Below are 18725 nucleotides of genomic sequence, written 5' to 3' on the forward strand. Positions count from 1 at the left end.
TATGTGCCTTCCCAATTTTGTGTCTGTCCCTAGGAATATGGTGGAACAGGTTTCATCATCATGAACCCGCCCTACATTCATCTTCACTTCTCTTCTTCAACCTCCCATTAATTATGAATTACATTTTCATCACTCTGCAACATATGATTGTGATTAAACTCTAGCTCGGAACAGACAAACTTTCAATTGCAATGGCTTCTAAGAAAAAAGATGGTGGGAGTACTAAGGATTCTAACCAATCTGTGAAATTTGCTAGAAGAACTTCAAGTGGGCGATATATCAGTCTGTCGAGAGAAGATCTTGATATGTCTGGTGAGATGTCAGGAGATTACACGAATTATACCGTCCACATTCCTCCAACTCCTGACAACCAACCCATGGATTCCTCTGTGGCTGTTAAGGCTGAAGAGCAATATGTATCTAATTCTCTGTTTACGGGTGGATTCAATAGTGTTACACGTGCCCATCTTATGGACAAGGTGATTGAGTCCGAGGTCACTCATCCTCAGATGGCCGGAGCAAAAGGTTCTTCCTGTTCCATGCCTGCTTGTGATGGCAAGGCCATGAAGGATGAGAGAGGAAATGATATTATTCCTTGTGCCTGCAGGTATCAATTCATTTGATTAAAAAGCTCATCAGGTTCAGCACACAATAATAATGATGTAAAAATGTTTCTTTTCCAGGTTCAAAATATGCAGAGATTGTTACCTGGATGCTCAAAAGGAAAATGGGCTGTGTCCAGGTTGCAAGGAGCCTTATAAAGTTGGCGACTATGACGATGATGTTCCGGATTTTTCAAATGGAGCACTGCCATTGCCAGCTCCAAAAGGGAATAACATGACCATGACGAAGAGGAACCAAAATGGAGAATTTGATCACAATAGATGGTTGTTCGAGACAAATGGTACTTACGGATATGGTAATGCATTTTGGCCTCAAGACAATATGTACGGTGATGGAGAAGACGACAGGTTCAGGGGTGGTATTCCAGACAATTCTGATAAGCCATGGAAGCCCCTTAGTAGGGTATTGCCAGTCCCTCCAGCTATCCTCAGCCCCTACAGGTCAACTTAATTGGTTAACGTGATATGATTAATGATAATGTACAGACTTGATTATACTAAATGAATCAAATTAATGATTAATCTTTGTTTCTTTTTTTCTTTGGTCCTTGCCTGCAGGCTGTTAATTTTTATTCGTGGAGTGGTGTTGACATTTTTCTTGCACTGGAGACTAACACATCCAAATCCTGATGCAATATGGTTGTGGGCAATGTCAATTACTTGCGAGATATGGTTTGCTTTCTCTTGGATTCTCGATCAAATTCCCAAGCTCAACCCGATCAATCGCTCCACAGACCTGGATGCCCTCCGTGACAAGTTTGATATGCCTTCGCCTTCCAATCCTAGTGGTCGCTCTGATCTTCCAGGTGTTGATGTGTTTGTATCTACTGCTGATCCTGAAAAAGAGCCACCCCTTGTCACTGCCAATACTATTCTTTCAATTCTTGCCGTTGATTACCCTGTAGAGAAGCTTGCATGTTACGTTTCTGATGATGGAGGTGCCCTTCTTAGTTTCGAGGCCATGGCTGAGGCTGCAAGCTTCGCTGATTTATGGGTTCCATTTTGTCGAAAACATAACATTGAGCCAAGGAATCCTGATACCTACTTCTCATTGAAAGTTGACCCTACAAAGAACAAAAGTAGGCCTGATTTTGTCAAGGATAGAAGGAAAATAAAGAGAGAGTACGATGAGTTCAAAGTGAGGATTAATGGGCTACCAGACTCAATCAGGAGAAGATCTGATGCTTTCAACGCAAGGGAGGAAATGAAGATGTTGAAACATATGAGGGAGAGCGGGACTGACCTCACCGAGCCTTTGAAGGTCACCAAGGCTACATGGATGGCTGACGGCACCCACTGGCCTGGGACTTGGGCAGTTCCTTCCAGTGAACACGCCAAAGGTGACCATTCTGGTATTCTTCAGGTATCAACTAATTCTTATATTTGAAATTTTATTCATTTACTTTTTTCTTGTAGCCATGGTCATGATCTTCATCTGGTTATAATTCAGTCTTCCTTCTTAACAGGTAATGTTGAAGCCTCCTAGCAGTGACCCCCTCTTGGGAAGTGCAGATGATGATAAGATCATAGACTTCACGGATGTGGATATTCGCCTACCTTTATTTGTGTATATGTCACGTGAGAAACGACCAGGCTATGATCATAACAAAAAAGCTGGTGCCATGAATGCTCTGGTGCGAGCTTCAGCTATTTTGTCAAATGGTCCTTTCATGCTCAACCTTGATTGTGATCACTACATCAATAACTGCAAAGCCATTCGCGAAGGGATGTGCTTTATGATGGACAAAGGTGGTGAAAACATCTGCTACATTCAGTTTCCACAGAGATTTGAAGGCATTGATCCTTCTGACCGATATGCTAACCATAATACTGTATTCTTTGATGGGAACATGCGTGCCCTTGACGGTGTGCAGGTAGATAGATATATCTTTTCATTTTGCTGTCTCTCTAAGGTTTAAAGATCATTAACTGATCTATAAATCTTCACTCTCAGGGTCCTGTGTATGTGGGAACGGGAACCATGTTTAGGCGATTTGCATTGTATGGATTTGACCCACCAAATCCTAACATTACGCCTCAAAATCACTCCACTGAGATGCATGCCTTGAGTCCCACAGACTTCGACTCCACTCTTGATGTGAATCTGCTTCCCAAACGATTTGGAAATTCTACAATGCTGGCTGAATCTATTCCCATTGCTGAGTTTCAAGGCCGACCTCTTGCTGATCATCCTTCTGTCTCCTATGGACGTCCTCCTGGTGCTCTTAGAATCCCCAGGGAGCCCCTTGATGCTACTACAGTTGCAGAAGCAGTCTCTGTCATTTCTTGTTGGTTAGTTTCTCTATTTTGAATATAATTAAATAGAACTTCAACTTATGGTCTAAATCTTGAGATTCATACTGCAAATGACAGGTATGAGGATAAGACAGAATGGGGTGACCGAGTGGGTTGGATTTATGGTTCTGTCACAGAAGATGTGGTGACAGGCTACCGTATGCACAACCGTGGATGGCACTCCGTGTATTGTATTACCAAGCGTGATGCATTTCGTGGTTCAGCACCAATCAATCTTACTGATCGACTCCATCAGGTGCTGCGGTGGGCAACAGGCTCAGTTGAGATTTTCTTCTCCAGAAACAATGCGTTTCTTGCCTCTAGAAAACTCAAGTTCCTGCAGCGCCTGGCTTACCTGAATGTCGGCATCTATCCATTCACTTCAGTGTTCCTCATTGTGTATACCTTCCTCCCTGCACTTTCGCTGCTTTCAGGACACTTCATCGTGAAAACTCTAAATATTGCGTTCTTAGTGTATCTGCTAATCATAACTTTCTGTCTGATCGGAGCAGCCCTTCTTGAGGTAAGGTGGGCTGGTATAGGATTGGAAGAGTGGTGGAGAAATGAGCAGTTCTGGCTCATCTCAGGAACCAGCGCTCACTTGGCTGCAGTTGTCCAAGGTCTTCTTAAAGTGATGGCAGGGATTGAAATTTCTTTCACACTAACTTCCAAAGCTGCCTCAGAAGATGACGAGGACGTATATGCAGAACTGTATCTAGTAAAGTGGACTTCCCTAATGATTCCACCAATTGTTATAGCCATGATAAATATAATTGCCATTGTGATAGCTTTCTTAAGGCAAATATATAGCACGGTACCACAGTGGAGTAAGTTCATTGGTGGAGCTTTCTTTAGCTTCTGGGTGTTGGCTCATTTATACCCATTTGCCAAGGGCTTGATGGGCAGAAGAAGGAAGACACCAACAATAGTATTTGTCTGGTCAGGTCTCATTGCTATTACACTTTCCTTGCTCTGGATTTCCATTAGTCCACCTGGAAGCAGTCCGGCAGCTACAATTGGCGGTGGCGGTTTCCAATTCCCATAAACTGGGACCAAATACTGTTTAACTATTTGTCTACTTGATTGCTACACAATAGTCAGAGGTGGAGATTCTACAAATTCTACAAGATTCTTATGCCTAAAAATGATGAAGAAGATTTTGCATTTGCCTAGTCCTTACAGTATTCCTTTATCTAATCTAATGGCCGTAGGTTAAATGATAGGGTATATACAAAGGTTTTGTTCTGTAATTTGTGTGCATGAATCTGTGAACTCACCGGCAAAAGAGAATGATCATGAACAGTCTGTACACGTAAACTATTTTTTAATGTCTTAGTAATGTGCTATGTGCTTCAAACTACAATGTCAAGCTGCAATTTGTTCAACTTTAGCAGATGAATCACAAAAATGGAGCAGTTTAAGATAGTTTTTGTTCAGCCACCAAGAATTGTTCTGCACATTTGAAATGCCCACCTGCCGAGCAAATAGCAGTAATACTGTACCATTCCCTATCTTATCGGTTTCAGTTCTCTGCTCATAGTTGCAAAACTCATGAAAAATTAAATTGACCGCAAGAAGTCAATGGAGTATATATACAGGAAAATAAATTTAGCAAACAATTAGAAAGAAGGAATTTGTATAATTAGAGACGAGTGTGTTCTAAATTCTGGCATACAGAAGCGTAAATGCAATAGAAAGAAAAAATATGCAGTAAAATAGACATTGGCTAACTCCCAAAAGGTAAAAGATACATTGTTATACATATTTAACTCTCTCAACAGAAAAAGGAAACCATAATCTTCCAAACCTATTTAACTATGATACTAAACTATAAACATAACTAGAGGCATAAAATTAGCTTGACCTTCAACTGCCATTGTGGACTAGTTAAGTATTCTTACATCGCAAAATCCAACTTGACAATATGATGTTAGTCTTTTTTCATCTTCTTGAGGGCAAGCTGAAGGAAAAATCCCTGAATGTGGGGGAAAGGGCAACAATTTCCACAATCTACAGATCTGACTGCTCAAATGGAACACGCACAAACAACTGGCCATGCAGAGTCACCACTGCAGATGTTTGATGTGGATCAATTCTGGACGGTAAGCTAACAACCTATTTAAAAGGAAAAAAATAATTATGAGATATCGTAGTACAATTTCCAATTTAAAAGAAACTATAAGTAAGAGAATTCCATAAAGTTTCATTCCCCCCCGCCGCCCCCACCCCCCCCTTCTTGGCCCTTTTCTCCTTGCCACAAAGCAGTGTCCAGGACTGTTCAAAAAGTTTGAAACTAATGAGAAAAAATCACATCAACCCAAGGACTTCATCTTTCTTGAATTGGCTTATCACACTTTGGAGAGGATTAGATAGAAACAAAGTACTTTTGCTATTTTGGGATAAAGAGAGAAGAAATCCACATTACTTTCAAGTGACCTAAACATGCTGCAGAGCCAAAATGACTTCACACCTAGCAAGTCACATGCAACTTTGCTAGAGAATTTTATCTTATTGACCATTGACTAACCTTTTTAAAGGGTGTCACACCCCATGGATTATCCAGTTGCTCTGGCTGACCAGATATAACCAAGCGTCCTGCTGGATCAGACTGAACATGCACCTGGTTCAAAAAAGAACAGAGTAAAAATAATTCTCATCAGAAGCAAAAATTGAGCAAACATTTGTTAAAGTGAGGATTCCACAGGTTTACCGGAAGGTCTCTCCTTGTTTGATTATAGATTTTACTCAGAATGCATGAATTTTCCGATAACCAAGCAATTTTCAAGCATGAGCATCTATTTTGAAACTAATTACCACTGCCAAACCTAAAACTTTTAGTAGTTAGGACACCAGTTAAATATAATATAGAAGGTAGGTGATGCATAGGCAGATTTGAACATCACAAATTTTGTTAAATCCCTTGAAATTGAGGGTGCATGAACACTAAAATATGCATTTGAGATCTAGGGTTAAACCAAAAATATAAGTTAAAGGGTTAAACCAAGCCAACAAGATGTCAGTCCACCCAACCTTGACATCTAGGTTGTTGACCAATGTTATACAAACTGGTTAACCTTAAGCTCAAACTCCATGACTTGAGATTGAGACCAGCCTATGAGAAGACAACTATAACCAAAAATAGTTTTCAAATTTGGTCAACTCAGCTCATTTTCAAAACAGAGTAGATCGTCCACTACTTTGTCCTTTTTCAGTTCATCATAATTGGGAGGTGGCAGTGACTTGACCTAGGGCTTTCCTTGTGTTGTAAAATACACGTCAATCCATACATTGGAACTCTTGTTTCAGTATTATTGTAAATATCTTATCCTTGGTATCACATCAATTTCTATTTTCAGTCAACCAAAGAAAAACAAACAAATTACAACCAAACCTATACATCCCTTTAAAAGTTTTACCTCCTCCCTTAGAAGCCCTGGAACTAAAGCATATACTTCAAAGCAATCACTCTGCAGACAACCAATTTTTTCTATGATAGTTAGACATCCATCAAAATAGTATTCACTGGAAAAATATTACACTTTCATAAAAGCAACACTAAACTTACAGTTCTTTGCACATTAATCTTCACCCAATCAGCAGGAGGTCCAATATCAATTACCATTGTATCTGATCTGCCACAAGAAAGTCAATGAACTCTCTACAGTCAGAATAAAATTTTATTTATTACAGAAGTCAAGAGCTAGACTGAAAGGCAATCACTGATCTTAACTGTAAATTTGCTCCTTTCATAGCAGAAGCCTGAACAGTATGCTCAACACTAGACAGCCTTTTACGCTTCAGCATACCTGAGTCAATAAAACCAAGTCTTAGAGACTAACAAAACAATAGAAGAAAATTATACTTCAAAAATGGACTATGTTGATAAATAAGGTTGCTCAAGATGCCGACAGTTGAATTTATTACCTATATTTTTAATCTCTCTATCACTCTTTGGTGTTGAACTTGAGTTCTTTTCCTAGTTAAGGAAAAATAAAAGTTAACAGAGCAATATGGAAGAGGAAGAGGTTATTTAAAATAAAATGAAAAAGAAAAAGAATAGATTTAACTAATAATTCATATGTCTCCACAGACCTTGATGATTGGTTGACAAACCTCACCACTACCAAGTAGGCGCTTAGAATGCCAACCTTGCATAGCACGAGCTGCGGCATCCCTCAGAGCCCTGCCTGATCCTAAAGCCTGACAGCTAACAGCCTGCAGCGATATTCATAAGATCACATATAAGTTGCATTACTTTATGGTAAATTGATTAATATGAGCATCATTCTGTGCACACTTTTGCACCACCATGTGTAATAACCTATAAAAGCACCCTTTTCTGGGTTATTTTAAATACAGTACGTTTGAAAACCAAAGTTCAATTCTTTCAGGAACATATTGAAGACTGAGAAAAACAGAAGCAATGATGAGAAAGGTGTCATAAAATCAAAACTCACTCATCTCCAAACCCCAGTATACACCAAACATGGATTATTATTCCCATAATTATCTTACTCTTACGACCCATAAGTTCATCAAGCAAGCTACTCTCAATATCCACAACCAGTCCAAAGAAACAGCTTATAAGAATCAACAAAATAAAACAGCAAAATCTTTCCCAAAGCTACCACTTAGAAAGATAGCAACTAAAAACATAGCCAATATGCTCCACACCAACCTACATAAGAGATGCTTATAACAATATCAACCACAGCACTGAGACTTTACAACACCGCCAAATCAACATGAATGATTCATCTGATCAAAAACCAACTATAAGTTTTGCCAACCATCCAATTTTTTGTCATATCTCCTCACAAACCACAATTCCCACTGCCCTCCACAATCCATCAGTGCATTGATATTCTAACAAGAGCATTCCTAAGCACCATGTAAATTATTATGTGTATTGGAGATTTAAACCTACAAAAGGAGTTCTAATTCATAAAGGAACAAAAAATGATCAAAATAGCCTAATTTACATGGGGCAATAACTCCTACTTCCAAAATATCGTCAATAACAAAATACTTCGTGCCTTTGCCTTACTAAGAATGTGAACTTCTATTTTCACCACCAAACTTCCACTCCTAGAAATCCTTCTTATGGTTTCTGTCCAACAGAGTATGACCAAGAACATTTCATCAAAATGTAATACCCAACAAAACAGTAGACAAATTCTCACAATATCATTCCTTTCTAGGAGACAAGAGAACATGATGCTATCAAACAAGAAAATAAAGTACACATGGTGTATCATGATATGCACAACAATTTATAGCATTAAGATAAAACATTTCGTTCTAGACAAATCAAGGACATGGTTGAACACATTTCAAATTACCTGACTTTCAATCCTACAGGGCTCAGTAAGGGAAACACCACGGTAAGAATGCTCACCATCTTGCAATCTGTGCTTCTCATATTCGAGTAGAGCCTGCAAAAACTGATGATTAGTAAATATTTAAGAGATGCAAAGAAGCAGGAGACCTTTCTGTTTTCCTAAAAATAATATTGCAGGGAAAAAAAAAGTAAAATCAACAAAGCTAAAGAGTGTAACCTTCTCGTAAAAAATTCGAAATGTCCAGGAGACAGTGGTGCATGTCCTATCCAAATGCAAACCATATATATCAACCATTTATTTACCAACATAATAAAATAAAAAAGCAAAGTAATTAATGATTATCACTATCAACAAGAGCAAGCAAAAAAGTAATCAAGGGTGAGTTACAAAACAAATAATGGTTTACTAAACATTATCCACGGGAAGTAAGCGTGATGTTGTAATCTGTGGAATCTCAACCAAAGAAAAAGATCACAGAAAAACAGTGTGATCGTCTCTTTTTTATAGACATAGTCATCCTTACTTTGGGGGATTAAATGATTCTCCCACTTGCCTCCACAACTTGCATGAAGTGACCTGTGAATGCCCGCAAACATAGAAAAGCTTTACTACCTCTCGTAATACTTTCGATCACCAAAAAGGAATATAAAGACTGAGTGAATTAATGCTGGATAATTCAGCAGAATCAGAAACCATAAGAAACTAAACACAATATAAGCAACCAGTAGGTCCTATAACTTAACTAGAGACACACTGAAATCAAGTTTCTCACTTGAACAAGAAAAAAAATTCGACAGAAACCAAACAAACCTCTTCATAGCCACCAAGTTTGACCACAGCTCTCCATAACCTAAACCAAAGGACCAGACTCCAATAATTACAAAGCTCTCTAGTAGAAACCATACTCAAATTTAAAAGACTATAATGAGCAAAAACATACTTGAGCAAGTTCAGGTCCTCTTTGTAGAACTTCGGGTGCTTAAACTCTAGGCTTCTGTCTTTATAAAAACTTTCTACCTCCTTCACAAATGCTGCTTGGTCCTCCTCTGTTCCTGATTCATCACCCTCGGCAACAGGAGGTTCATAAAGAAAGGAAAGGTTCAAGCTTTTCATACCAACTTCACACCCAACATCCACATGAGGATTTGACTCGTTAACTTTAACTTTAGAAGACAACTCCATTTCAACCACTCCATTCAATTCCAGGTCTTTTTCATCATTTTCAGCTTTCATCTCCGAAGACCTTTCATCAGATGCAACACAATTTAGCCGATTTAAGGAAGGCTCACGACCTCCATCATCTTTGCTATAAGAAAGTTTATTAGTAGTTTCATCAACAGCTGCAGCATCATTCTCTGCCTTAGCAGCAGCAGCAGGTTCAACAAAATCTTTATTATCAACAACTGATTCATCAACCTTGTCATTGTTACCCACAGACTCCGTTTTGGCAAGAACATATTTTCCGTGTAATCCATCCACATTGTCGCAAGGTAGGGCATCTGCATGGGTTTGGTCACCAACAGAACCAGGGTTATCCTCAGTGGGTCCAACATTATTAACATCACCATCCTCAACATTCTTAGTAGAGTCTCCATTTTCTCGTTCAGAAGAAGGTGGGTCTTTGGCTTCAAGTTGATGGTCTTCATGGTTCATATTCACCTCCTCATCCATATCCTCTCTTCCCTTTTCTTCTTTCACGCCAACCATCTCACTATCAGTCATCTTAAAAAACAAAAAGTCCTGCACATTCAAACTAACGTTAAAAACTCCTCCAAAAAGAAAGAAAAGCCCTAAAAGCGAAAAGGGTCTCTGTAACAATAAAAGCAGAAGACAAGCCCCAGCTACACGTGTACACTGACCTCTTTTGAAACGAAAAGCAAAAGAGAAAACACTAATATACATAATTTATATACAGAAAAAAATGGCACATGGTTAGTTACGTATAACAATGGGAGAAATGATGAAGAAGAAACATACTTGGGTTGAGCTGAAACAGAGGGCAGCCGTTTAAGTTAAGTTAACCCTATCACTTTTTGCTGTTTTGTTTTGCTTGAAGAGTTGCAGAAACAAGAGGAGTGGCAGTGTCTGTTAGCACTTGGCAGAGACGATAGAAGTCACAGAGCATACACAGCTGAATTGTCAAGCCTCTATTTGTCCTTTTCATCTTTCCCACGTGTGTCACCCAACTATAGTTCCACTCATGGTTAAAAAATAGAATAGAATCAATTATTCGAGCAATTTTTTTTTTTAAATTAATTATTTGAATAATTAGACCAACTAAAAATCGGATTTGTTAAAAGAAAATCAATTTAAAAAATATATATTATCAATTTTAAATGTATACATAATAAATTAAATTTAAAATAATTTCGTTTATATATTTAATAATTAATTATATAAAAATATTTTAAATATTATTTTTATATTATAAATTAATCTATTCATTTTAAATAATCCGATTATTAGTCAAATCTAATTATTTTTTTCCTTATATTTAATTTTGAAAATATTGTTTCCATTATCAAATTTTAATAAACTTTCTCGTAAAACTTTTTAAAAAATCGATAATATGACAAAAATATTTTAAAATTTTAAAAGTATTTATAATATTTTTTTTATTTTTTAAATTGGTATAACAAATAGAGTTTTTATCATTATTTAATAAAATACATTTTTGGGAACACAGAAATTTAAATATTTAGTACGGTATATAAGATTATCAGAATAACACTCACCATTTTTATCATATTTATATACTTCCTATTGATTATCTCCTAGATTGAAAATTGAAATTTCTACTGAATGAGCAACTTTTTTGTGTTGCATTTCTCTGTTCTTCATAATCCTTAAGGACACAGTTTACTGAATAAAATGCAGTAATTGATGTTCTGTTTCTTGGAGATGCAACACTAGAAAATTTTCCTGTTTGTGTTAAGAGGTCAGCCCTATTCTTCAAGATGAATTCAAGGATACTTTGTACAAGATTATCCCCAAGTCTTTGTCAAAGATTCTTAACTACAATGTGAACCAATTTTGTTCCATCACCAATGATACAGAATGGTAAGCAAGACTTGTGGCTTGCCCTGCTGGTGCTGTAACTCTTTCAAACTAAGCCTGGCATTTTGAACCTTCACTGACAGCTTTAATTTTTGTTCTTCCATGTCTCTTAAAATGGCGAGCGGATTTGTTCTGTATACTTCCGCATACTCCGCCATGATTTCATGAATTTTCCTTTCCTTGTCATCCTGGACAGGAGAAAGGAGAGAAACATAAGTGGGAATTGAATTTGAGGCATATGAGCATTATTGAACTCCAAGTAATGTCATAGACAAGTAAAATCTATCATTGTCAGATGTTATTCGGCATAATTCGTCACTCTGCAAAAATTTATGACACTCGCATAAAGAAGAAGAACAAAACTCGGAGGCACAGCGTTGTCCCCAAAATGAACAAAATTCAGCTCTCACAAGTTGAAGTACAGTTAAACCACCATGAACAATACAAGAAAGCAACTTACAGACACCATTAAGGAGGTTGAAAACAAAATACTAAGAAACCCAAAAATTCTCTGATTATGAAGGTTTTATTAACTATGTTTGACACATCCTCAAATGTTACAAAATTAATCTTCTCCTTATTGTCTGTTTATTGACGTATTTAGAACCTGAAGCTGAGCCTGGAACAAGTTATCAAAAGGGAGAAATCATCCTATACCTCTTGCTTCCACTTAAAGAAATCTAAGCAGATAGGCTGAGTTTTACAAACACATTTCTGTAATTTTTAATTTTTTGACAGAGGAAAATTCATTTCTCTTTTAAGCTGTTATTTTAGTTTGGAGGACACACTGATTCAGGGAATAATTAGCTTGCACAAGTATACATATTAAGCTTTGTTAAGGCGTTAATGGTGAAAATTGTAGACTCCAAAGACGGAACTAATGAATAATGGCACTGAAGTTTGGGTTTAGAGACAATAACCAAGGTATATGAAAAAAATAAAAACCTTAAGGGGACAAAAACCTATCACAATTTGCTTGTGTAAATCATTGACTGATACTCCCTGCAGACAGGAGCCTCAAGCCCTAAAGAGAAGAAGGTATAAGCAATGAAGATATAATAGGTATAAACGAACCAAATGATAGTCAGAAAATATAGGAGATCTATTATGTTATACACTTCGATTTCAGAGACCATTCACCAGATTTAAAAACTCTAAAAATTGCACACATCTTGCTTTGGCTTGAAATAATTAAATGAATCAGCAGTATGTGCAAGCATTTTTTCTTAAAAATTATGAAGAACCTTGAACTCTATCAGTTGCAGGGTAAGAGAAAGTAGCCGTTGATTGAAATGCTGGAGTTGGAGTTCCTTCAGCTGCATGCAACTCTTGGCTATCTCCATTAGTCAAAGTGTTGGCATGTGTGGCTCCTGAACCTTGATTCTTTGGCAGCGGCAACCTCACTTGTAGCCTCTTGCAAAGCATCCATTGCCACATTATAAATGTGAATTGATTTTGCCCCTTCTTCAACATATTTGATCGCTTCCTGGTGTAGATTGTTATATCAAACTGTCAAAGACTCTTTAACATTACTTGCCTATTCAGATGAAGTTTCATCTGTTACAATACCAGTCTTGGCATTTATTGTCAATCGTTTTAATATATATTGATTGAGAAGACAATGTAAGAACATTTTTTGCTCTAAAAACTGCCAAAGTGTGCCCACAAATTATTCCTGAATATTCAAACATCTGGCAGCTACAGCTAGCTTTCATCTCAAAAGAGTTGAAACTGACAATGGAGCCTTGTGGTCTTCACCAAATTTGGCCACACACAATACGTTATGATGGCTCCCGAGTAATCAATTTTAGTAGCAGGATTAGCGAGGGTCTCAACTAATTCCTCTTGAAATTTCATGAATGCTCTCCTTGTATAGAGGGTTGCTGGCTGTTTTTCCATAGGAGATGGTGTCTTCAGCACTTGTGTACTGTTGGTAGTGTCGTAATCTGCCATTAATTCCTTCTCGTGCCGGCTCGCTATAGCTTTCTTGTACTGTTTTATCAACATCTGTATGGTAGTTGAAGCATTGACAAAGCCATCAAAGAACAAGTTCCCTCCATTTCTGTCAGTGACAGACATCTCCCCAAAAAAGGTGTCTCGCATATAAACCGGAACCCACTGTTGCCGAGCATTATACATTGATTTCAACCATTCATCATTTATAACATAGTATCTTTACAGCAGTAACTGCCAGGATAACTCAAATTCATCAGTTGTCTCAGTCTCATTAATACACTTGTAAAATTCAGTTTCAAACATAGGATGTGATAGATAAATTTAAGCCAGTTTCTCGTGTTTCTCTAAATATGCCCCATTTACAAAAACAAAGACGGGTTTCAGGAAGAACCTGCCCAACAGCCGCCTGAATCAACCCATCTGGATCAGTCGTGATAGACACAGGGTGGCACCCAGACATGGCATGAAGCCAGGTTTGAAACAGCCAAATGAATGAAGACTCGGATTCATTAAGAATTAAGGCACACCCAAACAACAGAAGCTGTGAAAGAGGCAAATGGAACCCTACACCAATTCAAACTGTATATTGTGTCGAATGTGACAGTATCTCCAAAGTAAGAATAGTTCATTCTAGCTGTTGCATCCGCCCAAAATATGTTTCCACTGCTGTGATCATTACCACCCTGAGCCTGAACTGCATAATAGAAAGAAAGATCCTCCGCGTGCATCCCTTTCAAGTAGTCCAATACATGCTGACCCCCACCACCAAGGGTCCTCTGTCTGCTGCCACTCATGGAATCCAAAAATCAACTGTCCCAACATGGAACAAATAAATAAACAATAAACCAGAAATTTCCCAATTGCCAATACATAAACCTAAAACATTTACAGGGTACATAATTTCCAAGAACTGAAAAAATGTTAACTTGAACATGCGGAACACAGTTTATCAGTATAAACTGGGTGAAGCCGAGTTAAGTACATATTGGTTAGTATTAATACAAACTCAGGAATTGAGGAATTCCCGAGAGAATTTCATAAAGGGAATCAGAACATTATGTGCGAAGTCTGTTAATTTAGCACAAAAGGATAAAACGAAAAAGGCAATTGCTTCTGAAAGTAAATAATAAAATGAGAAACTAACCTAAACAGACAGATACGATTTTTCTAGGAATCTGATTGCTGTTATTGGTCTCTTTCTCCGCAAACGATTTAGTACTTGAATTTCTCTTTTTCCAGTTGCTGTTGCAATAAACTCACATGACATTTAACTCTTACCAAAGCCCCAAAAAATGAGTTGCTTTTACCTACATTATTCCACATCCACAGCTTTGAAGTTCAAAATACTATCGATTTCCACTAAGTTTACCGATTGTAGAGTGATATGTTTTACTGGGTTAGTGGTTATCTTATCAAACTACCATTTTCAAGACATTTGGATATGAAACTTTGACAGTAGTTTTTCAAAAGCTTTGAGTTCTCGTGAACTACAAATGGAAACCCAATATTCTAAACTACGAAGAGGAAAGACAAATTCTTATGAATTACAAATGGCCAATTCCCGAATTTGATGAACATCCCTTGTGCTACATTGAAAGGTAAATACATTGATTGATAGGCATACCCCTTTTATCTTTAATTGATATTGAAAGAGAAAAGACTGCCATCTTGATCTGCATTTCAACCTTAACCAACTTTTTTTTTTTTTTGGCATTCTACAGAACAATAATTTTTCAAGTTTACCCACAAACACCCCCAATTGATTTTACATATAAAGCAGTTAAAAGAAGGAACTATGACTTCAGATTGGTAAAGTATGCATCTAAAGATGTTAAGTACACTGTACAAGGTAACACAAAGTGGAAGGCTAACCTATCTCTACACTATCAGCAGGTAAATATAACAGGGCCCTGCCAAGGGTAATTAGAAGTACAAACTGGAGACAAAAGGCAATTAAGAAAAAAGAAGTACAAATTAATATTGTACTGCATCTTTACAGGCTGTCTTTCAGACTAATCTTTATGTTTTGCACTTTTATTGACAACTGTAGCTTATGGTCCTCGATATCTTTTAATACTGAAAGCAGGTTAGCCCGATAAACTTCACATTTTTTACTTGCAAATTCAAGCTCTTTGGTAAGTTCTTGAATTTTTTTGTCCATATCATCCTGCAAAAATGAATTCAAAATTACAATAGTCCACAGCGAATAATACACATACCATCTAGCATTGCAAGAGTCAATCTTGTTGACAGAAATATGAGGGAATTATAGCCAGCAAAAAATACATGGCATATATAGCAATACAAGAGCAGTAATGATTTAGATGCTATGTCCATAAAAATATGAGACTTGACAAACTCCGGCATTCAAGTTTGAGGGGATAAAAGACCACCATGAATATGATAAAAATCCCATACTACAGTCTACTGCTACAGTTTTATGCGCTATTGAAAAGAAATGATTATATATAATCAATCATTTATTAGAATTCTTATAATACATACCTTATAGGACTGAAACTTAAATGGTTCAAAACAAACCTAAAAGACAGCTCTATCATAGCACTGGACCTGAACAAACAGAGCCCAAACCATGTCCCAGCCAATCAATCAGCAGAACATTATGACATGCCCATGAAAATATATTGCACATCAGATGCAAGACCGTAAGTTCTTTATAAGTGCAACATTAGTTTCGGCATTTTATAGGTGCTTGGCACAAAATCATCAAACTACAAAAATTTATCAAAGAAAAGTACCCTCATTAAAAATATTCAAATTGTCAAAAAAAAAGTAATTAAATATATAAGAAACGCATAATACAGCTGCAAAACGAGTCTCACCTCAGACAAAGGTTGGCTGCAAACTACTTGATGATTTACACTAATACTAATTGGTCGATATGCCTCACTTTTGGTCCTCATACGCCCATTCACCAAGGTAGTTTTCCCATCATTCCTTGATGCCACTGCAACTCTTTTTGTAGCTTCTTGCAAAGCAATCATCGCCACATTGTAAGTATCCGAAGATTGTGCCCCTTCATCGACAAATTTGAATACCTTATGACGTAGAGTATTATATCTAACTGTTTGAGATTCTAAATAATTGTTATATACATCATTGGCACATTCTTCTAATATAACACTGCTCTTAGCATTTCTTGTCCATCGTTTCAAGATATAATGAGACGGAAGAGTAAGGACATTAGTCACCCGAAAGACAGCCAGTATATGTCGACAGAGAAGACCTGAAAACTCAAACATCTGGCAACTACAAGAGGCTTTCATCTCTAAAACATTAAATTTGACATAGTAAGCTTTATGATCTTCCCCAAACTTTGCCACTTGATATGTGATGATCTCTTCATCATCCTCAACTTTTGATGCCATGAATGTAAGTGTCCCGACCAGCTCCTCTTGAAATCTCATAAACAATTTTCTTGTGTAAAACTCAGATGCCTGTCTCTCCATTGGAGATGGAGTCTTCAAAACTGGGGAAGTGTTCATTGTATCATAGTCTGCTTTGACTTCTTTCTCATTTCGAGATTCTAGTGCTTTCTCATACAACTTAAAAAATTGACTAAGATTGGTTGAAGCATTAATATACCCATCAAAGTATGAATTCATACTATCACTCCGCTGAGTTATGGACATTTCTGCAAAAAAGGTGTCCCGCAGATATACTGGAACCCACTGCCTGCGAGCAGTATAAATTGTTTGAAGCCACTCATGATCCCTGAGTACATATCTATCAACCAAAGACAACCAGTAAGACTCAAATTCTTCAATGGACTCAGTCAAGTTTACACATTTGTGAAACTCTGCTTCAAAATTTGGACACTTGAGAAAAACATGGGACAACTTCTCCTGACATTGTTTAAAGATATGCCATTTGCAAAATCGATGGCGTGTCTCTGGGAAAACCTGAGTGATAGCTGATTGTATCACGGCATCATGATCAGTTGTGATTGACACAGGAGGACAACCAGACATTGCTGTAAGCCATGTATTGAACAACCAAGTAAAAGATGCTTCAGATTCATTGATTAAGAATGCACAACCAAACAGTACAGGTTGTCCATGATGGTTTACTCCAGTGAAAGGTGCGAAGGGTAAGCGATACCTGTTAGACCTGTAGGTCGTATCAAAGGTAACAGTATCACCAAAGTAGGTGTAATTAGTCCTAGCCTTTGGATCAGCCCAGAAGACATTGCTCACAGAGTGGTCATCATCACCCTGCACAGCATAAAAGAAATTGGGGTTCTCTGCATGCATTTGCCTCAAATAATCCAAGAGAAGCTGAATGTCTCCTTCTAAGCTCCTCTGGCGATTATTTCTCATGTAATTTCTACAATCCACCTCTGTAAATCCAACTTTGCTAATTCCACCATATTCTTTTATTAAGGCCGACATAATCCTTCGAGGGCCCATTCCAGCTGCTTGTAAGGTATCAATCAGGGTCTTAGCAGGACCAGAGATTTGCCTGTGAGAACGAAGGCAATGAACTTGGTCTGGTGGAACTAGCTCATGATTGTGTTCTTTAACAAAACCAGACACAACCCATTTCCCGGAATCCTGCACTTTAACAGACAAAGATGCTTTGCACCCAACTCTAGTAATAGTCCGAGGTCTTTTAATCTCCCTATCCTTTGTGCGCTTCTCATTCAAATTCCTAAACCCTTCTTTAGCACAAACGAATTGCCTTTGGATAATAGCTCCATCACGCCTGGAACGGCGAGAGGAGCTGACACGAGTACTGAACCCGACACGACGAGCATAAGAATTGTAAAAGGCCTTGGCAGCCTCTTCGGACTCAAATTCCATGCCTTCATAAGGTTCGAGATCCAAAAGGTCACCCTCAGGAAGGTAAATTTCACCACTCCCAGTATTAACAATATTAATAGGAAAAGAACTATTATCATCCATGTCCTCTTCATCAACACCCTCGTCTCCCTCTCGCCCGCTACCCATTCCTCCTAAACCTATATCAAATTCCAGAACCTCACTATCCATGTCAATCTAACAGAAATATATCTCCACAATACAATCTAGTACAAAAACGAAAAACAAACCAAACAACTGACCATTTTATAATCTAAAGCTCCATTCTTTACGCCTCAATCACTCTCTCTGCTCGATCCTCAGTTTAAAGAACGTCAGCCCGGCAATTGATTGGCGAAGTAGAAAAGTTTCGTCACTGACACACACAAAAAAGAAGACTTTTTTCACTGGGAGTCTGGGGTTTCAAGTGAAGATTAAGAAGGGGAAGAGAATAAGAGTTAAATTTGGGGTTTTTTACGAGAGTGAGAATTGGTTTGGAGGAGGGAAAAAATTAGTTGGAGAAGAGAGACCAGTGACTGAGACGGAGGGAAGCGTGGGAGGAGAGGTAGGGTTCATGTGTAAGCAAGCTTTACTTGGCTACTGTTCTTTGGCCCTACCTAGCGTTGTTACCG

General features: G+C 37.8%; 3 protein-coding genes and 1 pseudogene across 6 annotated transcripts; 1 reads left to right on the forward strand and 3 right to left on the reverse strand.

The window, feature by feature from the left end:
• Nucleotides 1-191: 191 nt before the first annotated feature.
• On the forward strand, nt 192-4275 carry LOC123227764 (cellulose synthase-like protein D4). Its single transcript, XM_044652883.1, has 6 exons — nt 192-607; nt 684-1064; nt 1182-1986; nt 2090-2497; nt 2578-2915; nt 2997-4275. Exons 1-6 carry the CDS (start codon nt 192-194, stop codon nt 3961-3963), a joined length of 3315 nt encoding a protein of 1104 aa, XP_044508818.1. The 3' UTR covers nt 3964-4275.
• A 262-nt stretch (nt 4276-4537) lies between these two features.
• LOC123226932 (AT-rich interactive domain-containing protein 5-like) lies at nt 4538-10420 on the reverse strand. 2 transcript variants are annotated; one of them, XM_044651513.1, is made up of 13 exons: nt 10238-10420; nt 9201-10000; nt 9071-9110; nt 8784-8836; nt 8477-8522; nt 8261-8353; nt 7011-7133; nt 6843-6894; nt 6649-6724; nt 6484-6550; nt 6335-6385; nt 5446-5538; nt 4538-5033 (listed from the first exon to the last, which is right to left on the reverse strand). In XM_044651513.1, the coding sequence occupies exons 2-13, from the start codon at nt 9980-9982 to the stop codon at nt 4929-4931; spliced, it is 1581 nt and encodes a 526-aa protein (XP_044507448.1). In that variant the 5' UTR covers nt 9983-10000; nt 10238-10420; the 3' UTR covers nt 4538-4928. The 2 variants fall into 2 exon arrangements, with proteins under 2 accessions (XP_044507448.1, XP_044507449.1); XM_044651514.1 differs by lacking the exon at nt 6335-6385.
• A 1888-nt stretch (nt 10421-12308) lies between these two features.
• LOC123228007 lies at nt 12309-14940 on the reverse strand (annotated as a pseudogene).
• Nucleotides 14941-15053: 113 nt separating this feature from the next.
• On the reverse strand, nt 15054-18687 carry LOC123228006 (protein FAR1-RELATED SEQUENCE 5-like). Of its 3 annotated transcripts, XM_044653187.1 has the most exons (3): nt 18357-18682; nt 16117-18254; nt 15054-15440 (listed from the first exon to the last, which is right to left on the reverse strand). In XM_044653187.1, exons 2-3 carry the CDS (start codon nt 18241-18243, stop codon nt 15267-15269), a joined length of 2301 nt encoding a protein of 766 aa, XP_044509122.1. In that variant the 5' UTR covers nt 18244-18254; nt 18357-18682; the 3' UTR covers nt 15054-15266. The 3 variants fall into 3 exon arrangements, with proteins under 3 accessions (XP_044509122.1, XP_044509121.1, XP_044509123.1); XM_044653186.1 differs by having other exon boundaries at nt 16117-18683; XM_044653188.1 differs by lacking the exon at nt 15054-15440 and adding an exon at nt 15736-16005 and having other exon boundaries at nt 16117-18687.
• Nucleotides 18688-18725: the final 38 nt, after the last annotated feature.

The sequence above is a fragment of the Mangifera indica genome, chromosome 10 (genome assembly GCF_011075055.1).
Source record: "Mangifera indica cultivar Alphonso chromosome 10, CATAS_Mindica_2.1, whole genome shotgun sequence".
Taxonomy (NCBI): domain Eukaryota; kingdom Viridiplantae; phylum Streptophyta; class Magnoliopsida; order Sapindales; family Anacardiaceae; genus Mangifera; species Mangifera indica.